Below are 15871 nucleotides of genomic sequence, written 5' to 3' on the forward strand. Positions count from 1 at the left end.
TAAAATGCTGGCTGTGGTTTTAGCGGCGACAGTAGTCATTATTTTTGTGCAATAAAAAGCTTGTTATCGACCACAGTCGTGTCATTTCCATAGCGTTGGCAACAACATTACATACATTATATTTATCTGTAAACAGTCTTTTAAAAAAAAAAAAAACAATCGCATTGCCATTGACATTGATTGATCTTTTTTGCATTTTAAATCTTAATCTGTTACTGAGTCGAAACATTTCAACAAAAAATGCATTAATACACTGTGGCGAAACTGGCCGTAAAAAACTTCCTCCTTCTTTAAAAGTAACCACACCAGTAACTTGTATTCTGAGTACAACTTAAATCAGTTATTTTTTTAAATATCACTCGAGTACATTTTTATATCGGTATTATAATGTAATAATTTCACATGAAAATAATTACTTCAGTAGTCTTTTCCACCTCAAATGCAGTGTTGATGTCATACCTGTTATCACCTGTAGATGGCGGCAGCTAACGACGTAGCCACAATTCGTCTTAACATTATCTGAAGAAGAAGTGAAGGACCGAAAGCAGTAATTTCTAGGCACAGAGGATTCTAAATATTTAAAAAAACTTCTCTATCAAAATGGTACGTAGCTTACTGTGGTGTTTAAATACTTGTATATTGTGGCTCGCGTAAAGATAAACCGTTTGTTTGGCATTTGGAGTTGCTAACTGGGATGTGAGCATTAGCAGTAATGAATACCGCTCAGTGGCTAGCTAGCTAGCTAGCTAGCTAGCTAGGTAAGTTAGCTCTAAGCACATAACGTTCTATTAACATTTATAGTTATGTACTTATGATAGCCAGTCACCTGTATGAAAGTGTACATGATACAGCAAACCTTCGTCCTTCTGCACAGCTTATATATTTTATGTATCTCATACGTACAAAAGTTTGGAGACACTTTCTCGTACAATAGCATAGCAAAGTGTCTCCAGACTTTCGACTCGCTGGTGTTAGACTCATGCACCTTCTTGCTGTGTGAAAGCGAAATACTCGAAATACTTTTACATTTTATTTGTCACATAATGTTAAGTCTGTCCGTGTATTTTACAGCTTCCTTTGTCTCTGCTGAAGACCGCCCAGAACCATCCAATGGTGAGACTATATTGAATCTTAATAAGTACAGTGATTCCTAACTACAGTACTGCGGTATACACTGGGAAATGATGCAGTTTCACTGCTCTGGAAGTGATGTATTTACTACAAATAATATATCTTTTGTTTATCTATCTCAACGACGCATTGTGACAGGCAAACAATGAAATGCTCTTTTACAAGATGGCAGAAAGCACATGATGGATCTGGAATGGAATGGCCATTTATTGTCATTATACAAGATGTACAAGAGATTGGAGAGCTTCTCCTTTCTGTGCAGTAGTCAAGTTAAAAAAAAAGTATATAAAAGTAGAGTAAAAAATGCAATTTAACAAGATATATACAAGATATCCAAAATATACACATAGTATTGCACAGGAGCATATGCAGGAGCAGACATATTGCAGATATATTAATTTTAGTGCAATGGTAAATGGGTCATAGTGCAAAATAATGATAATAATCTGCGCATCCATGTTCTCCCATTTATACAAGGGAGCAATCCATGTCAAATATGTGCCTTGGCTCAAGAAAGGTTGGGAAACACGAGAATAATCGGTGTTTGTGCAGCAGTACAATGGCAAGTTTAGGTTTAAAAAGTCAGATATTATATACACGCTAATTAAAATAATGAGTACCACCATTGGGGCTTTTTTTGGAGTTGATGTGGCCTGATTTTCCTAAAAAAATGCAGTGTTATTTAGTGTTTTTGTTGTTATAAAATATCAGGAGAAAGGTACAATTATATGAAATTAGTCAAAGTTTGCTTAAATAACAACATGGTTAAATCCTTTTGTCCATGGTCATGTTTTTTATTGTTGTTTTTTTTTTTTTTTTTTTACAGCTGGTGGAGCTGAAGAATGGAGAAACGTATAACGGTCACCTGGTCAGCTGTGACAACTGGATGAACATCAACTTAAGAGAAGTCATTTGTACCTCGCGGGTACGACTCAGATTACGACTTATTATCTCACTTCATTTCCTTCCTTGATTTAAGATGATGATGATAACATTTCGTTATTATTGTTACATAACAATAATAATAATAATAATTTAAGGGTGTCCAAACTTTTCCCCCCCCAAGGGGGGGCCACATACTGACAAATGAAAATGATATTTTGTAAAGCTAAGAAGTTCTATATGTTTATTTCAAGAACAAAAAAACAGCATCTCAGCTTTGACATATACTGTACGTAGATCATTTTAACTTCCTTCTAAAATAATAATTGGAATTTTTTTTCTTGCGATATATTTTTTTTTACATTATTTTTATATTTTTTATTTCATTATTTTCATAGTAAAGGTTTTTCCCCAACGTAGTTTTCCAAATTAAATTCAATTTAGACTTTGCGGTGGTGCCCCACTTTGGACACCCATGTATTAGAGCAATAAATAAACTAAATTTGAAACACTTCTATGCTAGGATTAGATTAAATTAAATTACATTTAATTAAATTTAATTTAATTTAATTTAATTTAATCTAATCCTAGCATAGAAGTGTTTAATTAAATTTAATTACATTTAATTACATTTAATTAAATTTAATTTAATCTAATCCTAGCATAGAAGTGTTTCAAATTTAGTTTATTTATTGCTTAAATTATTAAATTAAATTAATTTAATTTAAAATTTAATTAAATTTTTAAGATTTAATTTAATTATTAAATTAATTTAATTTAATTAAGAAAGCAGGAAGTGATCAAATGTAACAGTTACTGATTGTAAAAGTACCAGATGGAGGGGTAGGATTTAATAAGTTTTGCTTCTTCCTACTCCTTTTGGACATGTGGAACTGGGAACTGATTATGTGATGCGTTCAATTGTAATCTGATGCATGTTCAAATGAAATAAAACCTTTACCATAAATCACTCCTCACTGCACTTTCTCATAGGATTGAAGATTGTTTTAAAGTAGTGCCTGATCGTTGGTGCCAGGAAGTTCTTTTGAGTCCAGCAATGTGACTCCTCACTTCTCTCTTTTTTTCTCTCTCTCTCTCTCTCACAGGATGGTGACAAGTTCTGGAGAATGCCCGAGTGCTACATCCGAGGAAGCACCATCAAGTATCTGCGAATCCCAGACGAGATCATCGACATGGTGAAGGAGGAGGTAGTGTCGAAGGGTCGAGGACGGGGAGGCGCCCAGCAGAACAAACAGCAGGGCAAAGGGAGAGGAGGAGCAGGCCGAGGTCATGTTTTTTTCTGCTCCCACTTTTCATCCACTAGAACGGACGTTGCATTCTCTTTATTATTTATTTGCTAACTCGCAAACTAGAGAGCTAGCGACCTAAACGGTAGCCTTCAAGTTATTTCCTTTCAACTTAAATAGCCAAAAACTTACCACTTCCACACGGATAGGGAGGATAACTATTAACAGTTATTTAACCTTTAACATGAACATGAATCAAACGTAATAATTTTTTCTGGGTACATGATACCATACAGCATCCATATCAAACTTGCGCGGGGCCGCGCTAACATTAAACTTTCATATCAAGGCGGTGGCCTCAAACTGGTGTCCTGCGGGCCACATTTGGCCGGCGGGTCGCATGTTTGAGGCCCCTTATTTATAAATATTTTGCTAAGTATTTTCTGAGAGATAATTCTTTATCTTTTTTTTATAGACATGACAAAACACGACTATAGTCACATTTATACTCTTTTTATTTACAACATATTGCGCAACTGCAGGGTCTTGAGACACATGCTAACACGCAAACTAGAGAGCTAGCGACCTCAACGGTAGCCTTCAAGTTATTTCCTTTCAACTTAAATAGCCCAAAAACTTACCACTTCCACACGGATAGGGAGGATAACTATTAACAGTTATTTAACCTTTAACATGAACATGAATCAAACGTAATAATTTTTTCTGGGTACATGATACCATACAGCATCCATATCAAACTTGCGCGGGGCCGCACTAACATTAAACTTTCATATTAAGGCGGGGGCCTCAAACTAGTGGCCTGCGGGCCACATGTTTGAGACCCCTGATTTATACATATTTTGCTAAGTATTTTCTGAGAGATAATTATTTATCTTTTTTTATAGACATGACAAAACACGACTATAGTCACATTTATACTCTTTTTATTTACAACATATTGCGCAACCGCAGGGTCTTGAGACACATGCTAACTTGCAAACTAGAGAGCTAGCCACCTAAACGGTAGCCTCCGAGTTATTTCCTTTCAACTTAAATAGCCAAAAACTTACCACTTCCACACGGATAGGGAGGATAACTATTAACAGTTATTTAACCTTTAACATGAACATGAATCAAACGTAATAATTTTTTCTGGGTACATGATACCATACAGCATCCATATCAAACTTGCGCGGGCCGCACTAACATTAAACTTTCATATCAAGGCGGTGGCCTCAAACTAGTGTCCTGCGGGCCACATTTGGGCCGCGTGTTTGAGACCCCTGATTAATACATATTTTGCTAAGTATTTTCTGAGAGATAATTCTTTATCTTTTTTTATTGACATGACAAAACACGACTATAGTCACATTTATACTCTTTTTATTTACAACATATTGCGCAACCGCAGGGTCTTGAGACACATGCTAACTCGCAAACTAGAGAGCTAGCCACCTAAACGGTAGCCTTCGAGTTATTTCCTTTAAACTTAAAAAAGCCAAAAACTTACCACTTCCACACGGATAGGGAGGATAACTATTAACAGTTATTTAACCTTTAACATGAACATGAATCAAACGTAATAATTTTTTCTGGGTACATGATACCATACAGCATCCATATCAAACTTGCACGGGCCGCAATAACATTAAACTTTCATATCAAGGCGGGGGTCTCAAACACGCGGCCCGCGGGCCAAATGTGGCTCGCAGGACGCTAGTTTGAACTAGGACAACCAATGGCTACTTTTCAGCTGAGACGTCACATCGTTGTGTTTCTCCAGCTGACGTTCCTCCTCTCGGTTCCCGTAGGTGTGTTTGGGGGTCGGGGTCGAGGGATGAGCGGCGCCGGACGAGGTCAGCAGCAGCAGGATAAGAAACCAGGCAAACCACAGGGGATGAAGAACCAGCACTAACCTGTTGGGATGTAAGAAAAAAAAAAAACACGCATATACACAACATCTTCCTCAGCACTCACGTACAAAGATGCCTGTTTTTAGCTTCTTCCAGATTAATGGTATTTGTATTTTTTTTTTAATTATTACAATAACCTTATCCCAGTATATTACATCTAGCTGGCAGGCTGTTTATTATTAAAATATATTGTTTAAAAAAGTGTTATTTCTCCAAACACAAGACGTTTTGTCATGTGATACACTGGAATAAGGTTTTTAGTTTCTGTTTGCCGACCGTTCTATTTTGTGGTTAGCAGCCCCTTTAGTGGAGGTACAGCAGTAGTCTTTATGTCATAACACTTTTTTTTTTTTTTTAAGTATTTGTGTGACAAAAGTAAAGGAAATAAGAGCTCTTATTAGCGTGCAAGGCCAACATAATGTGGTTATGATGGTTTGGTTCTGTTTTTTTTATGACTAGAGATGCTGTAATTTATGTACATGAGCACACATGGGAATAAACGAGCTTTTGTTTAAAGTGGAAGTACATCTATCCATACATATTCTATACCAGGGGTCTCAAACTCAATTTACTTGGGGGCAACTGGAGCTCGGGTCTGGGTGAGACTGGGCTGCGTCAGGTTTTCCAAAAAAAAAAAAAAAAAAAAAAAACGCATTTATTAAAAACAGAAAAATATACACACTTTTTCAGTGCGAATTAAAAAAAACTTTGCTTTGGTTCCAATTTTCTACAATAAAAGCTCTGATAAAACATTCCACTGTTCTCAAATATCTTACTTTTTATTTTTCTACACAAAATAAGATGAAAAATAAATAAATCAAGAATAAAGAAAATCAATCAGTAATAAATAAATAAATAAATATAATAATAATAATAAAACGGCAAATAATAAAAACTTAAGAAACCACATATAGTTGGTGGGTAGACAAATATTATTATTATTTTCATATTAAAATGAACAAAGCATTATTAGAGCCCTGTAGACATGACAAAACACGACTATAGTCACATTTATACTCTTTTTATTTACAACATATTGCGCAACTGCAGGGTCTTGAGACACATGCTAACTCGCAAACTAGAGAGCTAGCGACCTAAACGGTAGCCTTCAAGTTATTTCCTTTCAACTTAAATAGCCAAAAACTTACCACTTCCACACGGATAGGGAGGATAACTATTAACAGTTATTTAACCTTTAACATGAACATGAATCAAACGTAATAATTTTTTCTGGGTACATGATACCATACAGCATCCATATCAAACTAACATTAAACTTTCATATCAAGGCGGGAGCCTCAAACTAGTGTCCTGCGGGCCACATTTGGCCCACGGGCCGCATGTTTGAGGCCCCTGATTTATAAATATTTTGCTAAGTATTTTCTGAGGGATAATTCTTTATCTTTTTTTTAATTGACATGACAAAACACGACTATAGTCACATTTATACTCTTTTTACTTACAACATATTGCGCAACTGCAGGGTCTTGAGACACATGCTAACTCGCAAACTAGAGAGCTTAGCGACCTAAACGGTAGCCTTCAAGTTATTTCCTTTCAACTTAAATAGCCAAAAACTTACCACTTCCACACGGATAGGGAGGATAACTATTAACAGTTATTTAACCTTTAACATGAACATGAATCAAACGTAATAATTTTTTCTGGGTACATGATACCATACAGCATCCATATCAAACTTGCGCGGGGCCGCACTAACATTAAACTTTCATGTCAAGGCGGGGGCCTCAAACCAGTGTCCTGCGGGCCACATTTGGCCCGCGGGCCGCGTGTTTGAGACCCCTGATTTACAACATATTGCGCAACTGCAGGGTCTTGAGACACATGCTAACTCGCAAACTAGAGAGCTAGCGACCTAAACGGTAGCCTTCAAGTTATTTCCTTTCAACTTAAATAGCCCAAAACTTACCACTTCCACACGGATAGGGAGGATAACTATTAACAGTTATTTAACCTTTAACATGAACATGAATCAAACGTAATAATTTTTTCTGGGTACATGATACCATACAGCATCCATATCAAACTAACATTAAACTTTCATATCAAGGCGGGGGCCTCAAAGTAGTGTCGGCCGCGTGTTTGAGACCCTAGTTTTACTTAAGTTCAGGGACAATCTCTTATCAAAGCATCTTTTTAGTGTGACCATTTCTATATATAAATATAGAAATTTTTAATTTCTACAACTCGGGTTGTTTATTTTAATATCATTTGAAGAATCTATACCGGTATAGAAAAAAAAAATAGTGCTCGACGCTGGTATACATGGAGCCCCCATAAGATTTCTGACTGCAAGCCTAGAACTGGTCCCGCACCAACCATTACCATATATGTGCATATGCCACAGTGAGAGTCCAAGTCCAAGCATGTCAAAAATGTGCGATACCATGTGAGCGTGTCTGCATAGTCCCCATTTTTCTCCCTTGGCTACCCAAAAATGTCTTCCACACACACAAATGTATGCAGTTGCCAACCAATCACCACCTCCCTAGCCTTCCCCTGCTCTTACCTGCGTCACCCTGCTTGTGTTGCCATGGTAACCCCCGATGCTCCCTCCCATCTTCCCACATACACACACACACACACACACGTTTGTCTCCCATCCTCTACCAGTATGAGCATGAAGGCGACTCGCCGTTGCTGCTGATGCAGGCAGGCTGCACACGTCATCACTTCCTGCGGGGATAAAGGCTAAATTTATAAGGATATTAAGATGCACAAACATATTTATAGAAGTCACTGGAATCTCTTGTCTTCCAGAACGATTCCGATAACTCCGAGGACGGTTTAAGGCTAAAAAAAATATGCATGCACTAAGACTCATAAATGGACACGCTTCATTTTTACCACTGTTAGATTTCACATCTCAAGCACCTCCATGTGATCCACCCACGCTTGGCTTTGCAGTAATCAATGGAGCCCACCTGTGATGGACCAAAGACATAGTGATGATTGACATACGTTCTATATGTTCCACATGCATTTTTTAAACTAATAAGCCGTATGTCATGAAACAATACATATAATACATAATACTTTTTATTAAAAGTCAATGAAAAAATATTTTTAAAAAAAATATGACAGAATATTGCAATATTGATTTCTACCACGTTACAGTCTTCTTGTACCCTGTGTGTGTATGCTACCGGCCCCGCCTCTACCCACAAAGAGACAAAGAGATGGTATGACTGGCAAAAGGGCTCACTCCGTTCATGCCGTTGTTCTATGGAACAAATGTGCCAAGGTGCGGAAACCAATGAACTCTTGTTCTATCTATTGTTCTATCTATCGTTCCATCTATCGTTCCATCGTTCTATTGTTCCATCGTTCTATCGATCCATTGTTCCATTGATATATCTATTGTTCCATCTATCTATCGTTCCATCGTCCTATCGTTCCATCTATCTATCGTTCCATCTATCTATCGTTCCATCGTTCTATCGTTCCATCGTTCTATCGTTCCATCGTTCTATCGTTCCATCGTTCTATCGTTCTATCGTTCCATCTATCTATCGTTCCATCCATCTATCGATTGTTCTATTGTTCCATCTATCTATTGTTCCATCTATCGTTCCATCGATCCATCTATCGATTGTTCTATCGTTCCATCTATCTATTGTTCCATCTATCTATCGTTCCATCGATCCATCGTTCTATCGATCCATCTATCGTTCCATCGTTCTATCGTTCTATCATTCCATCGTTCTATCGTTCCATCTATCGTTCTATCGTTCCATCGATCTATTGTTCCATCGATCTATCGTTCTATCGTTCCATCGATCCATCATCTATCAATCGTTCCATCGATCCATCATCTATCAATCGTTCTATCGTTCCATCCATCTATCGATTGTTCTATTGTTCCATCTATCTATTGTTCCATCTATCTATCGTTCCATCGATCCATCGTTCTATCGATCCATCTATCGTTCCATCTATCATTCTATCATTCCATCTATCTATCGTTCCATCGTTCTATCGATCCATCTATCGTTCTATTGATCCATCTATCGTTCTATCGATCCATCTATGGTTCTATCGATCCATCTATGGTTCTATCGATCCATCTATCGTTCTATCGATCCATCGTTCTATCGTTCCATCTATCGTTCCATCGATCCATCCATCTATCAATCGTTCTATCGTTCTATCGTTCCATCTATCTATTGTTCCATCTATCTATTGTTCCATCTATCTATCGTTCCATCTATCTATCGTTCCATCTATCTATCGTTCCATCTATCTATCGTTCCATCTATCTATCGTTCCATCTATCTATCGTTCCATCTATCTATCGTTCTATCATTCCATCTATCTATCGTTCCATCTATCTATCGTTCCATCTATCTATCGTTCCATCTATCTATCGTTCTATCATTCCATCTATCTATCGTTCCATCTATCTATCGTTCCATCTATCTATCGTTCCATCTATCTATCGTTCCATCTATCTATCGTTCTATCGTTCCATCGTTCCGTCTCTCTCTGTCTCTCTCCGTCTCTATCTCTCTCTGTCTCTCTCTCTCTCTCCGCTGCTCAAGCTCTGCCAACCATTCTGTCCAGTGGACAGTGATCTATTATATAATAATCATTATTATATTATTAATTAGCCTATTATTATTACTATCATCATTATTCTTTTTCTGATTATTACTACTAGTAGTAGGCTAGTATTAGCCTGCTTATTAGCCTGCTTATTAGCCTGCTTATTAGCCTGCTTATTAGCCTGCTTATTAGCCTGCTTATTAGCCTGCTTATGCCCTATAATGTGAAATTTGTCAAAAAAATAAATCAATAAAAAATAAATTATTTCGGGGAACTTCACATTTGTGTACATTGAAATGGTTTTGGAGTAGATTGATTGGCGATTTGCGAAGAAGAGTGAGACATCTTACTTTTAATCCACGTCTCTGTGTCGTCATCAACAATCAAAGAGCATCCGGTCTCATACGCGGTTTGTCGCCAATGCGCATGCGCTGCTGTGACATAACACAAAATCCAGCGCCTTAGAAAGGCTCGAGGCGCTTTTACCAGCGCGTGCATTTGCTTCGAAGCAGCCGCCAATAGCGGAAGCAAACGAAAGGGGACCACAAAGTCAGTTCGCCCCGCGGCTTGTCTGACAGGTTATGGGCAGGGCGCCGCTGTTAAAGTCGCAGCATTAAGAGAAAGAATAATGAAGGACATTAACTTGAGTCTGACGGACTCGACCATGAAGCCGCACCTGCGAGACACAGACGGACTTCTGAGCTCCCCGGATCTGGGTCTGCTGAAACTGTCTTCGCCGGAACTGGAGAGACTGATCATTCAGTCGAACGGGATGGTCACCACCACGCCGGCCAGCACCCACTTCCTGTACCCGAAAACCGCCACGGACGAGCAGGAATTCGCAGAGGGCTTCGTGAAGGCGTTGGAGGATCTCCACAAGCAGAACCAGTCCACAAGCGGGGGTCTGGATCTGGGCGCTAACATCAACGTCGCGACGCAGCTGGACCGACCCGTGTATACGAACCTGAGCAGTTACGATACCGGACCCCTCGGAACCACCGTGAACTACTCAACGGACACGGTCCCATTTCCGCCCCCGCCGCTGTCTAACCATTTCGGGGCTGCGCCGTCCATAGAACCGGATCTTCCCCGCGTCCACCCCCCCAAAGAGGAGCCTCAGACGGTCCCGGACGTGCAGACCTTCGGCGGGGAGAGTCCGCCGCTGTCTCCCGTCGACATGGACTCACAGGAGCGCATCAAAGCCGACCGGAAGAGGCTCAGAAACCGCATCGCGGCTTCCAAGTGTCGGAGACGCAAGCTGGAGCGCATCTCCAGGTTGGAGGACAAAGTGAAGACGCTGAAGAACCAGAACACCGACCTGGCCTCCACGGCCAGCGTCCTCAGGGAGCAAGTGGCCCTGCTGAAGGAGAAAGTCCTCACCCACGTCAACAGTGGATGTCAGCTGCTTCCGCATGAGGTTCCGGTGCACTAGACGGGACACGTGACATGTCTTCATCCATCATCACAAGGCAGCTTCAGCACTGGATTTTGGAGCAATTATTATTTATTTTTGTTTTGTTTTTGTTCTTTCATAAGTGGGTCAAAAATGACCCATACTAGAATGACAATTTTGCTATTTTGGTTCGTAATAATCACTTGTATGATATTTAGTATTATATTTAGGACCACACAAGAATGATTTCATGTTAGAAACATCTTCATTTTTCACTTTTTTTTTACCTCGAATACCTGGAATATGAAATAATGAATTTTTTTCATTATGAAGATATTTCAAGAAAACAACCTGACCGGGTCATTTTTGACCCACTTATGGAAGGTTGGGGTAGTAACACAAAAACTAAAATTTCTTAAAATCTATAAAAATAAGTTAAAAATATGAACTGCATGATATCAAAAACATGTTTTTGAGGAATACCTGGAATATGAAATGATAATTTTTTTTTCATTATGAAACAACCTGACCAGGTAATTTTTGACCCACTTTTGGAAGGTTGGGGTAGTAAAAATTTCTTAAAATGTGTAAAAATAAGTTAAAAATGTGAATGGCACGATATCAAAAACATGTTTTTGAGGAATACCTGGAATATGAAATGATAATTTTTTTTCATTATGACAATATTTTAAAAAAAAAACGTGACTGGGTCATTTTTGACCCACTTTTGGAAGGTTGGAGTAGTAAAAATCTCTTAAAATGTATAAAAATAAGTTAAAAATGTGAATGGCATGATATCAAAAACATGTTTTTTTAGGAATACCTGGAATATGAAATGATAAAATTTTTTCATTATGAAGATATTTCAAGAAAACAACCTGACCGGGTCATTTTTGACCCACTTATGGAAGGTTGGGGTAGTAACACAAAAACTAAAATTTCTTAAAATTTATAAAAATAAGTTAAAAATGTGAATGGCACGATATCAAAAATATGTTTTTTAGGAATACCTGGAATATGAAATGATAAATTTTTTTTTCATTATGAAACAACCTGACCAGGTAATTTTTGACCCACTTTTGGAAGGTTGGGGTAGTAAAAATTTCTTAAAATGTGTAAAAATAAGTTAAAAATGTGAATGGCACGATATCAAAAACATGTTTTTTTAGGAATACCTGGAATATGAAATGATAAAAGTTTTTCATTATGACAATATTTAAAAAAAACAACATGACTGGGTCATTTTTGACCCACTTTTGGAAGGTTGGGGTAGTAAAAATTTCTTAAAATGTATAAAAATAAGTTAAAAATGTGAATGGCATGATATCAAAAACATGTTTTTTGAGGAATACCTGGAATATGAAATTATAAAAATTTTCATTATGAAAATATTTCAAGAAAACAACCTGACCGGGTCATTTTTGACCCACTTATGGAAGGTTGGGGTAGTAACACAAAAACTAAAATTTCTTAAAATGTATAAAAATAAGTTAAAAATGTGAATGGCATGACATCAAAAACATGTTTTTTGAGGAATACCTGGAATATGAAATGATAAAATTTTTTCATTATGACAATATTAAAAAAAAACAACGTGACTGGGTCATTTTTGACCCACTTTTGGAAGGTTGGGGTAGTAAAAATTTCTTAAAATGTATAAAAATAAGTTAAAAATGTGAATGGCATGATATCAAAAACGTATTTTTTGAGGAATACCTGGAATATGAAATGATAAAAAAATTTTATTACAAAGATATTTAAGAAAACAACCTGACCGGGTCATTTTTGACCCACTTATGGAAGGTTGGGGTAGTAACACAAAAACAAAAAATTCTTAAAATGTATAAAAATAAGTTAAAAATGTGAACAGAATGATATCAAAAACATGTTTTTTGAGGAATACCTGGAATATGAAATGATAATTTTTTTTCATTATGACAATATTTTAAAAAAAACAACGTGACTGGGTCATTTTTGACCCACTTTTGGAAGGTTGGGGTAGTAAACATTTCTTAAAATGTATAAAAATAAGTTAAAAATGTGAATGGCATAATATCAAAAACATGTTTTTTTTAGGAATACCTGGAATATGAGATAACAATTTTTCATTACAAAGATATTTCAAGAAAACAACCTGACCGGGTCATTTTTGACCCACTTATGGAAGGTTGGGGTAGTAACACAAAAACTAAAATTTCTTAAAATGTATAAAAAGTCAGTTAAAAATGTGAACGGAATGATATCAAAAACATGTTTTTTGAGGAATACCTGGAATATGAAATGATAAAATTTTTTCATTATGAAGATATTTCAAGAAAACAACCTGACCGGGTCATTTTTGACCCACTTATGGAAGGTTGGGGTAGTAACACAAAAACTAAAATTTCTTAAAATGTATAAAAATAAGTTAAAAATATGAACTGCATGATATCAAAAACATGTTTTTGAGGAATACCTGGAATATGAAATGATAAATTTTTTTTCATTATGAAACAACCTGACCAGGTAATTTTTGACCCACTTTTGGAAGGTTGGGGTAGTAAAAATTTCTTAAAATGTGTAAAAATAAGTTAAAAATGTGAATGGCACGATATCAAAAACATGTTTTTTTAGGAATACCTGAAATATGAAATGATAAAAGTTTTTCATTATGACAATATTTAAAAAAAAAAACGTGACTGGGTCATTTTTGACCCACTTTTGGAAGGTTGGGGTAGTAAAAATTTCTTAAAATGTATAAAAATAAGTTAAAAATGTGAACAGCATAATATCAAAAACATGTTTTTTTTAGGAATACCTGGAATATGAAATGATAAAATTTATTCATTTATGAAGATATTTCAAGAAAACATCCTGACCGGGTCATTTTTGACCCACTTATGGAAGGTTGGGGTAGTAACACAAAAACTAAAATTTCTTAAAATGTATAAAAATAAGTTAAAAATGTGAATGGCATGATATCAAAAACATGTTTTTTGAGGAATACCTGGAATATGAAATGATAAATTTTTTTTCATTATGACAATATTTAAAAAAAACAACGTGACTGGGTCATTTTTGACCCACTTTTGGAAGGTTGGGGTAGTAAAAATTTCTTAAAATGTATAAAAATAAGTTAAAAATGTGAACGGCATAATATCAAAAACATGTTTTTTTTAGGAATACCTGGAATATGAAATGATAAATTTTTTTTCATTATGAAGATATTTCAAGAAAACAACCTGACCGGGTCATTTTTGACCCACTTATGGAAGGTTGGGGTAGTAACACAAAAACAAAAAATTCTTAAAATGTATAAAAATAAGTTAAAAATGTGAATGGCATGATGTCAAAAACATGTTTTTTTAGGAATACCTGGAATATGAAATGATAAATTTTTTTCATTTTGATGATATTTCAAGAAAACAACCTGACCGGGTCATTTTTGACCCACTTATGGAAGGTTGGGGTAGTAACACAAAAACTAAAATTTCTTAAAATGTATAAAAATAAGTTAAAAATGTGAATGGCATGATATTAAAAACATGTTTTTTTTTTTAGGAATACCCGGAATATGAAATGATGAAAAATGTTCATTATGAAGATATTTCAAGAAAACAACCTGACCGGGTCATTTTTGACCCACTTATGGAAGGTTGGGTAGTAACACAAAAACTAAAATGTCTTAAAATGTATAAATATAAATTAAAAATATAAAATGTAATACTGCTAAACTGCAGTTGTACTTCTATGTATTTGACTACTCTGCTGTACCTACTGGTTGTTTGCATGTTGTTTACAAACTGGAATGTAGCCCACAGCGGAGTGAGTGTCTTATGGTGCAATCAGTCAATTACATCACAATGTATTATTTATTGATTTATTTATTCCCGTGTTCCCTTTTCACTGTTGTATTGACATCTATTGTGATCCTCTATTGTATCAATTACAAATGATCAAAATGGCTCTTTCATTTTTTTTCAAAACTTCAGCCACATCCTGATTGAGATTGTGGAATTTTGTTCGACTCTGTGAGGAATTCCCCGGAATAAACCCACACAAAATCCTTACCCAAATAAGAATACACTGTTTGTTAGCAATACTTTTATTGTTTTACAACAAAGTACAGAAAAAAACAAAGACACGGTTATATTATTTCACCTTATTGGCCCAAACTGAAGATGTTTTTTTTTTTTTACGAGGCAGTGACACAAAAAGCATGTTGTTCAATTCCCGTACAAGATCTCAAATCCGAACCCCCCCTTATTTGTGTTCTTGTAGGTACTTATTGCTTTGGAGTTGGAACCGAGTGACGCATTCATTCACAAGCAGACCCCGGCATTGAACATTTTTTTTTTGCAAGCCTGAATCAGTCAACACTAAGGTACGGTTCATATAGAGAGGAAGACATTAACCGAGGGAGCCATTTTAACAGTCATCACCACGCAGGATGCTAAATTAATCCCCAACGGTTCGACTTGATGATTGGCGTAAAAAAAAATCATCGCTGGCGAGTTGACGTGTTTACAACGCCCATGTTAGAACCCCGAAATAGCATGGAAGCGGTTATATATATATATATATTAAAAAAAATTTTTTTTGCATGCTTTGCCCTCATTTAAGTCTGTTCTTGTGGAAATTTAGAGGGAAAAATATAATACTTAAATAAATACAGGTGCATGTCATACTGATTAATTGTTCTCTTAATCTGAATTAATCTCCTGAAATGGTCATGTTCCGTTACTTTGTTTCTATTTTTC

At 36.3% G+C, this 15871-nt stretch overlaps 2 protein-coding genes across 3 annotated transcripts; both read left to right on the forward strand.

Moving 5' to 3' along the window:
• The first annotated feature begins 457 nt into the window (after window positions 1-457).
• lsm4 (LSM4 homolog, U6 small nuclear RNA and mRNA degradation associated) lies at window positions 458-15794 on the forward strand. Of its 2 annotated transcripts, XM_058072643.1 has the most exons (6): window positions 463-603; window positions 1072-1113; window positions 1958-2056; window positions 3120-3300; window positions 5072-5186; window positions 15393-15794. In XM_058072643.1, the coding sequence occupies exons 1-5, from the start codon at window positions 601-603 to the stop codon at window positions 5173-5175; spliced, it is 429 nt and encodes a 142-aa protein (XP_057928626.1). In that variant the 5' UTR covers window positions 463-600; the 3' UTR covers window positions 5176-5186; window positions 15393-15794. The 2 variants fall into 2 exon arrangements, with proteins under 2 accessions (XP_057928625.1, XP_057928626.1); XM_058072642.1 differs by lacking the exon at window positions 15393-15794 and having other exon boundaries at window positions 458-603; window positions 5072-5689.
• LOC131129261 (transcription factor JunD-like) lies at window positions 10218-15399 on the forward strand. Its single transcript, XM_058072637.1, has one exon. The coding sequence runs from the start codon at window positions 10368-10370 to the stop codon at window positions 11169-11171; it is 804 nt and encodes a 267-aa protein (XP_057928620.1). The 5' UTR covers window positions 10218-10367; the 3' UTR covers window positions 11172-15399.
• Window positions 15795-15871: the final 77 nt, after the last annotated feature.

Source organism: Doryrhamphus excisus, chromosome 5 (assembly GCF_030265055.1).
Source record: "Doryrhamphus excisus isolate RoL2022-K1 chromosome 5, RoL_Dexc_1.0, whole genome shotgun sequence".
NCBI lineage: Eukaryota > Metazoa > Chordata > Actinopteri > Syngnathiformes > Syngnathidae > Doryrhamphus > Doryrhamphus excisus.

What these genes read in the sequence shown, in the direction of transcription:
- lsm4 (XM_058072642.1), top strand. An exon ending in AAGTCATTTGTACCTCGCGG is followed by an intron (nt 2,057 to 3,119) that starts GTACGACTCAGA and finishes TCTCTCTCACAG; the next exon opens with GATGGTGACAAGTTCTGGAG. An exon ending in GAGAGGAGGAGCAGGCCGAG is followed by an intron (nt 3,301 to 5,071) that starts GTCATGTTTTTT and finishes CGGTTCCCGTAG; the next exon opens with GTGTGTTTGGGGGTCGGGGT.
- LOC131129261 (XM_058072637.1), top strand. Translation starts at nt 10,368, where the DNA reads ATGAAGGACATTAACTTGAGTCTGACGGACTCGACCATGAAGCCGCAC.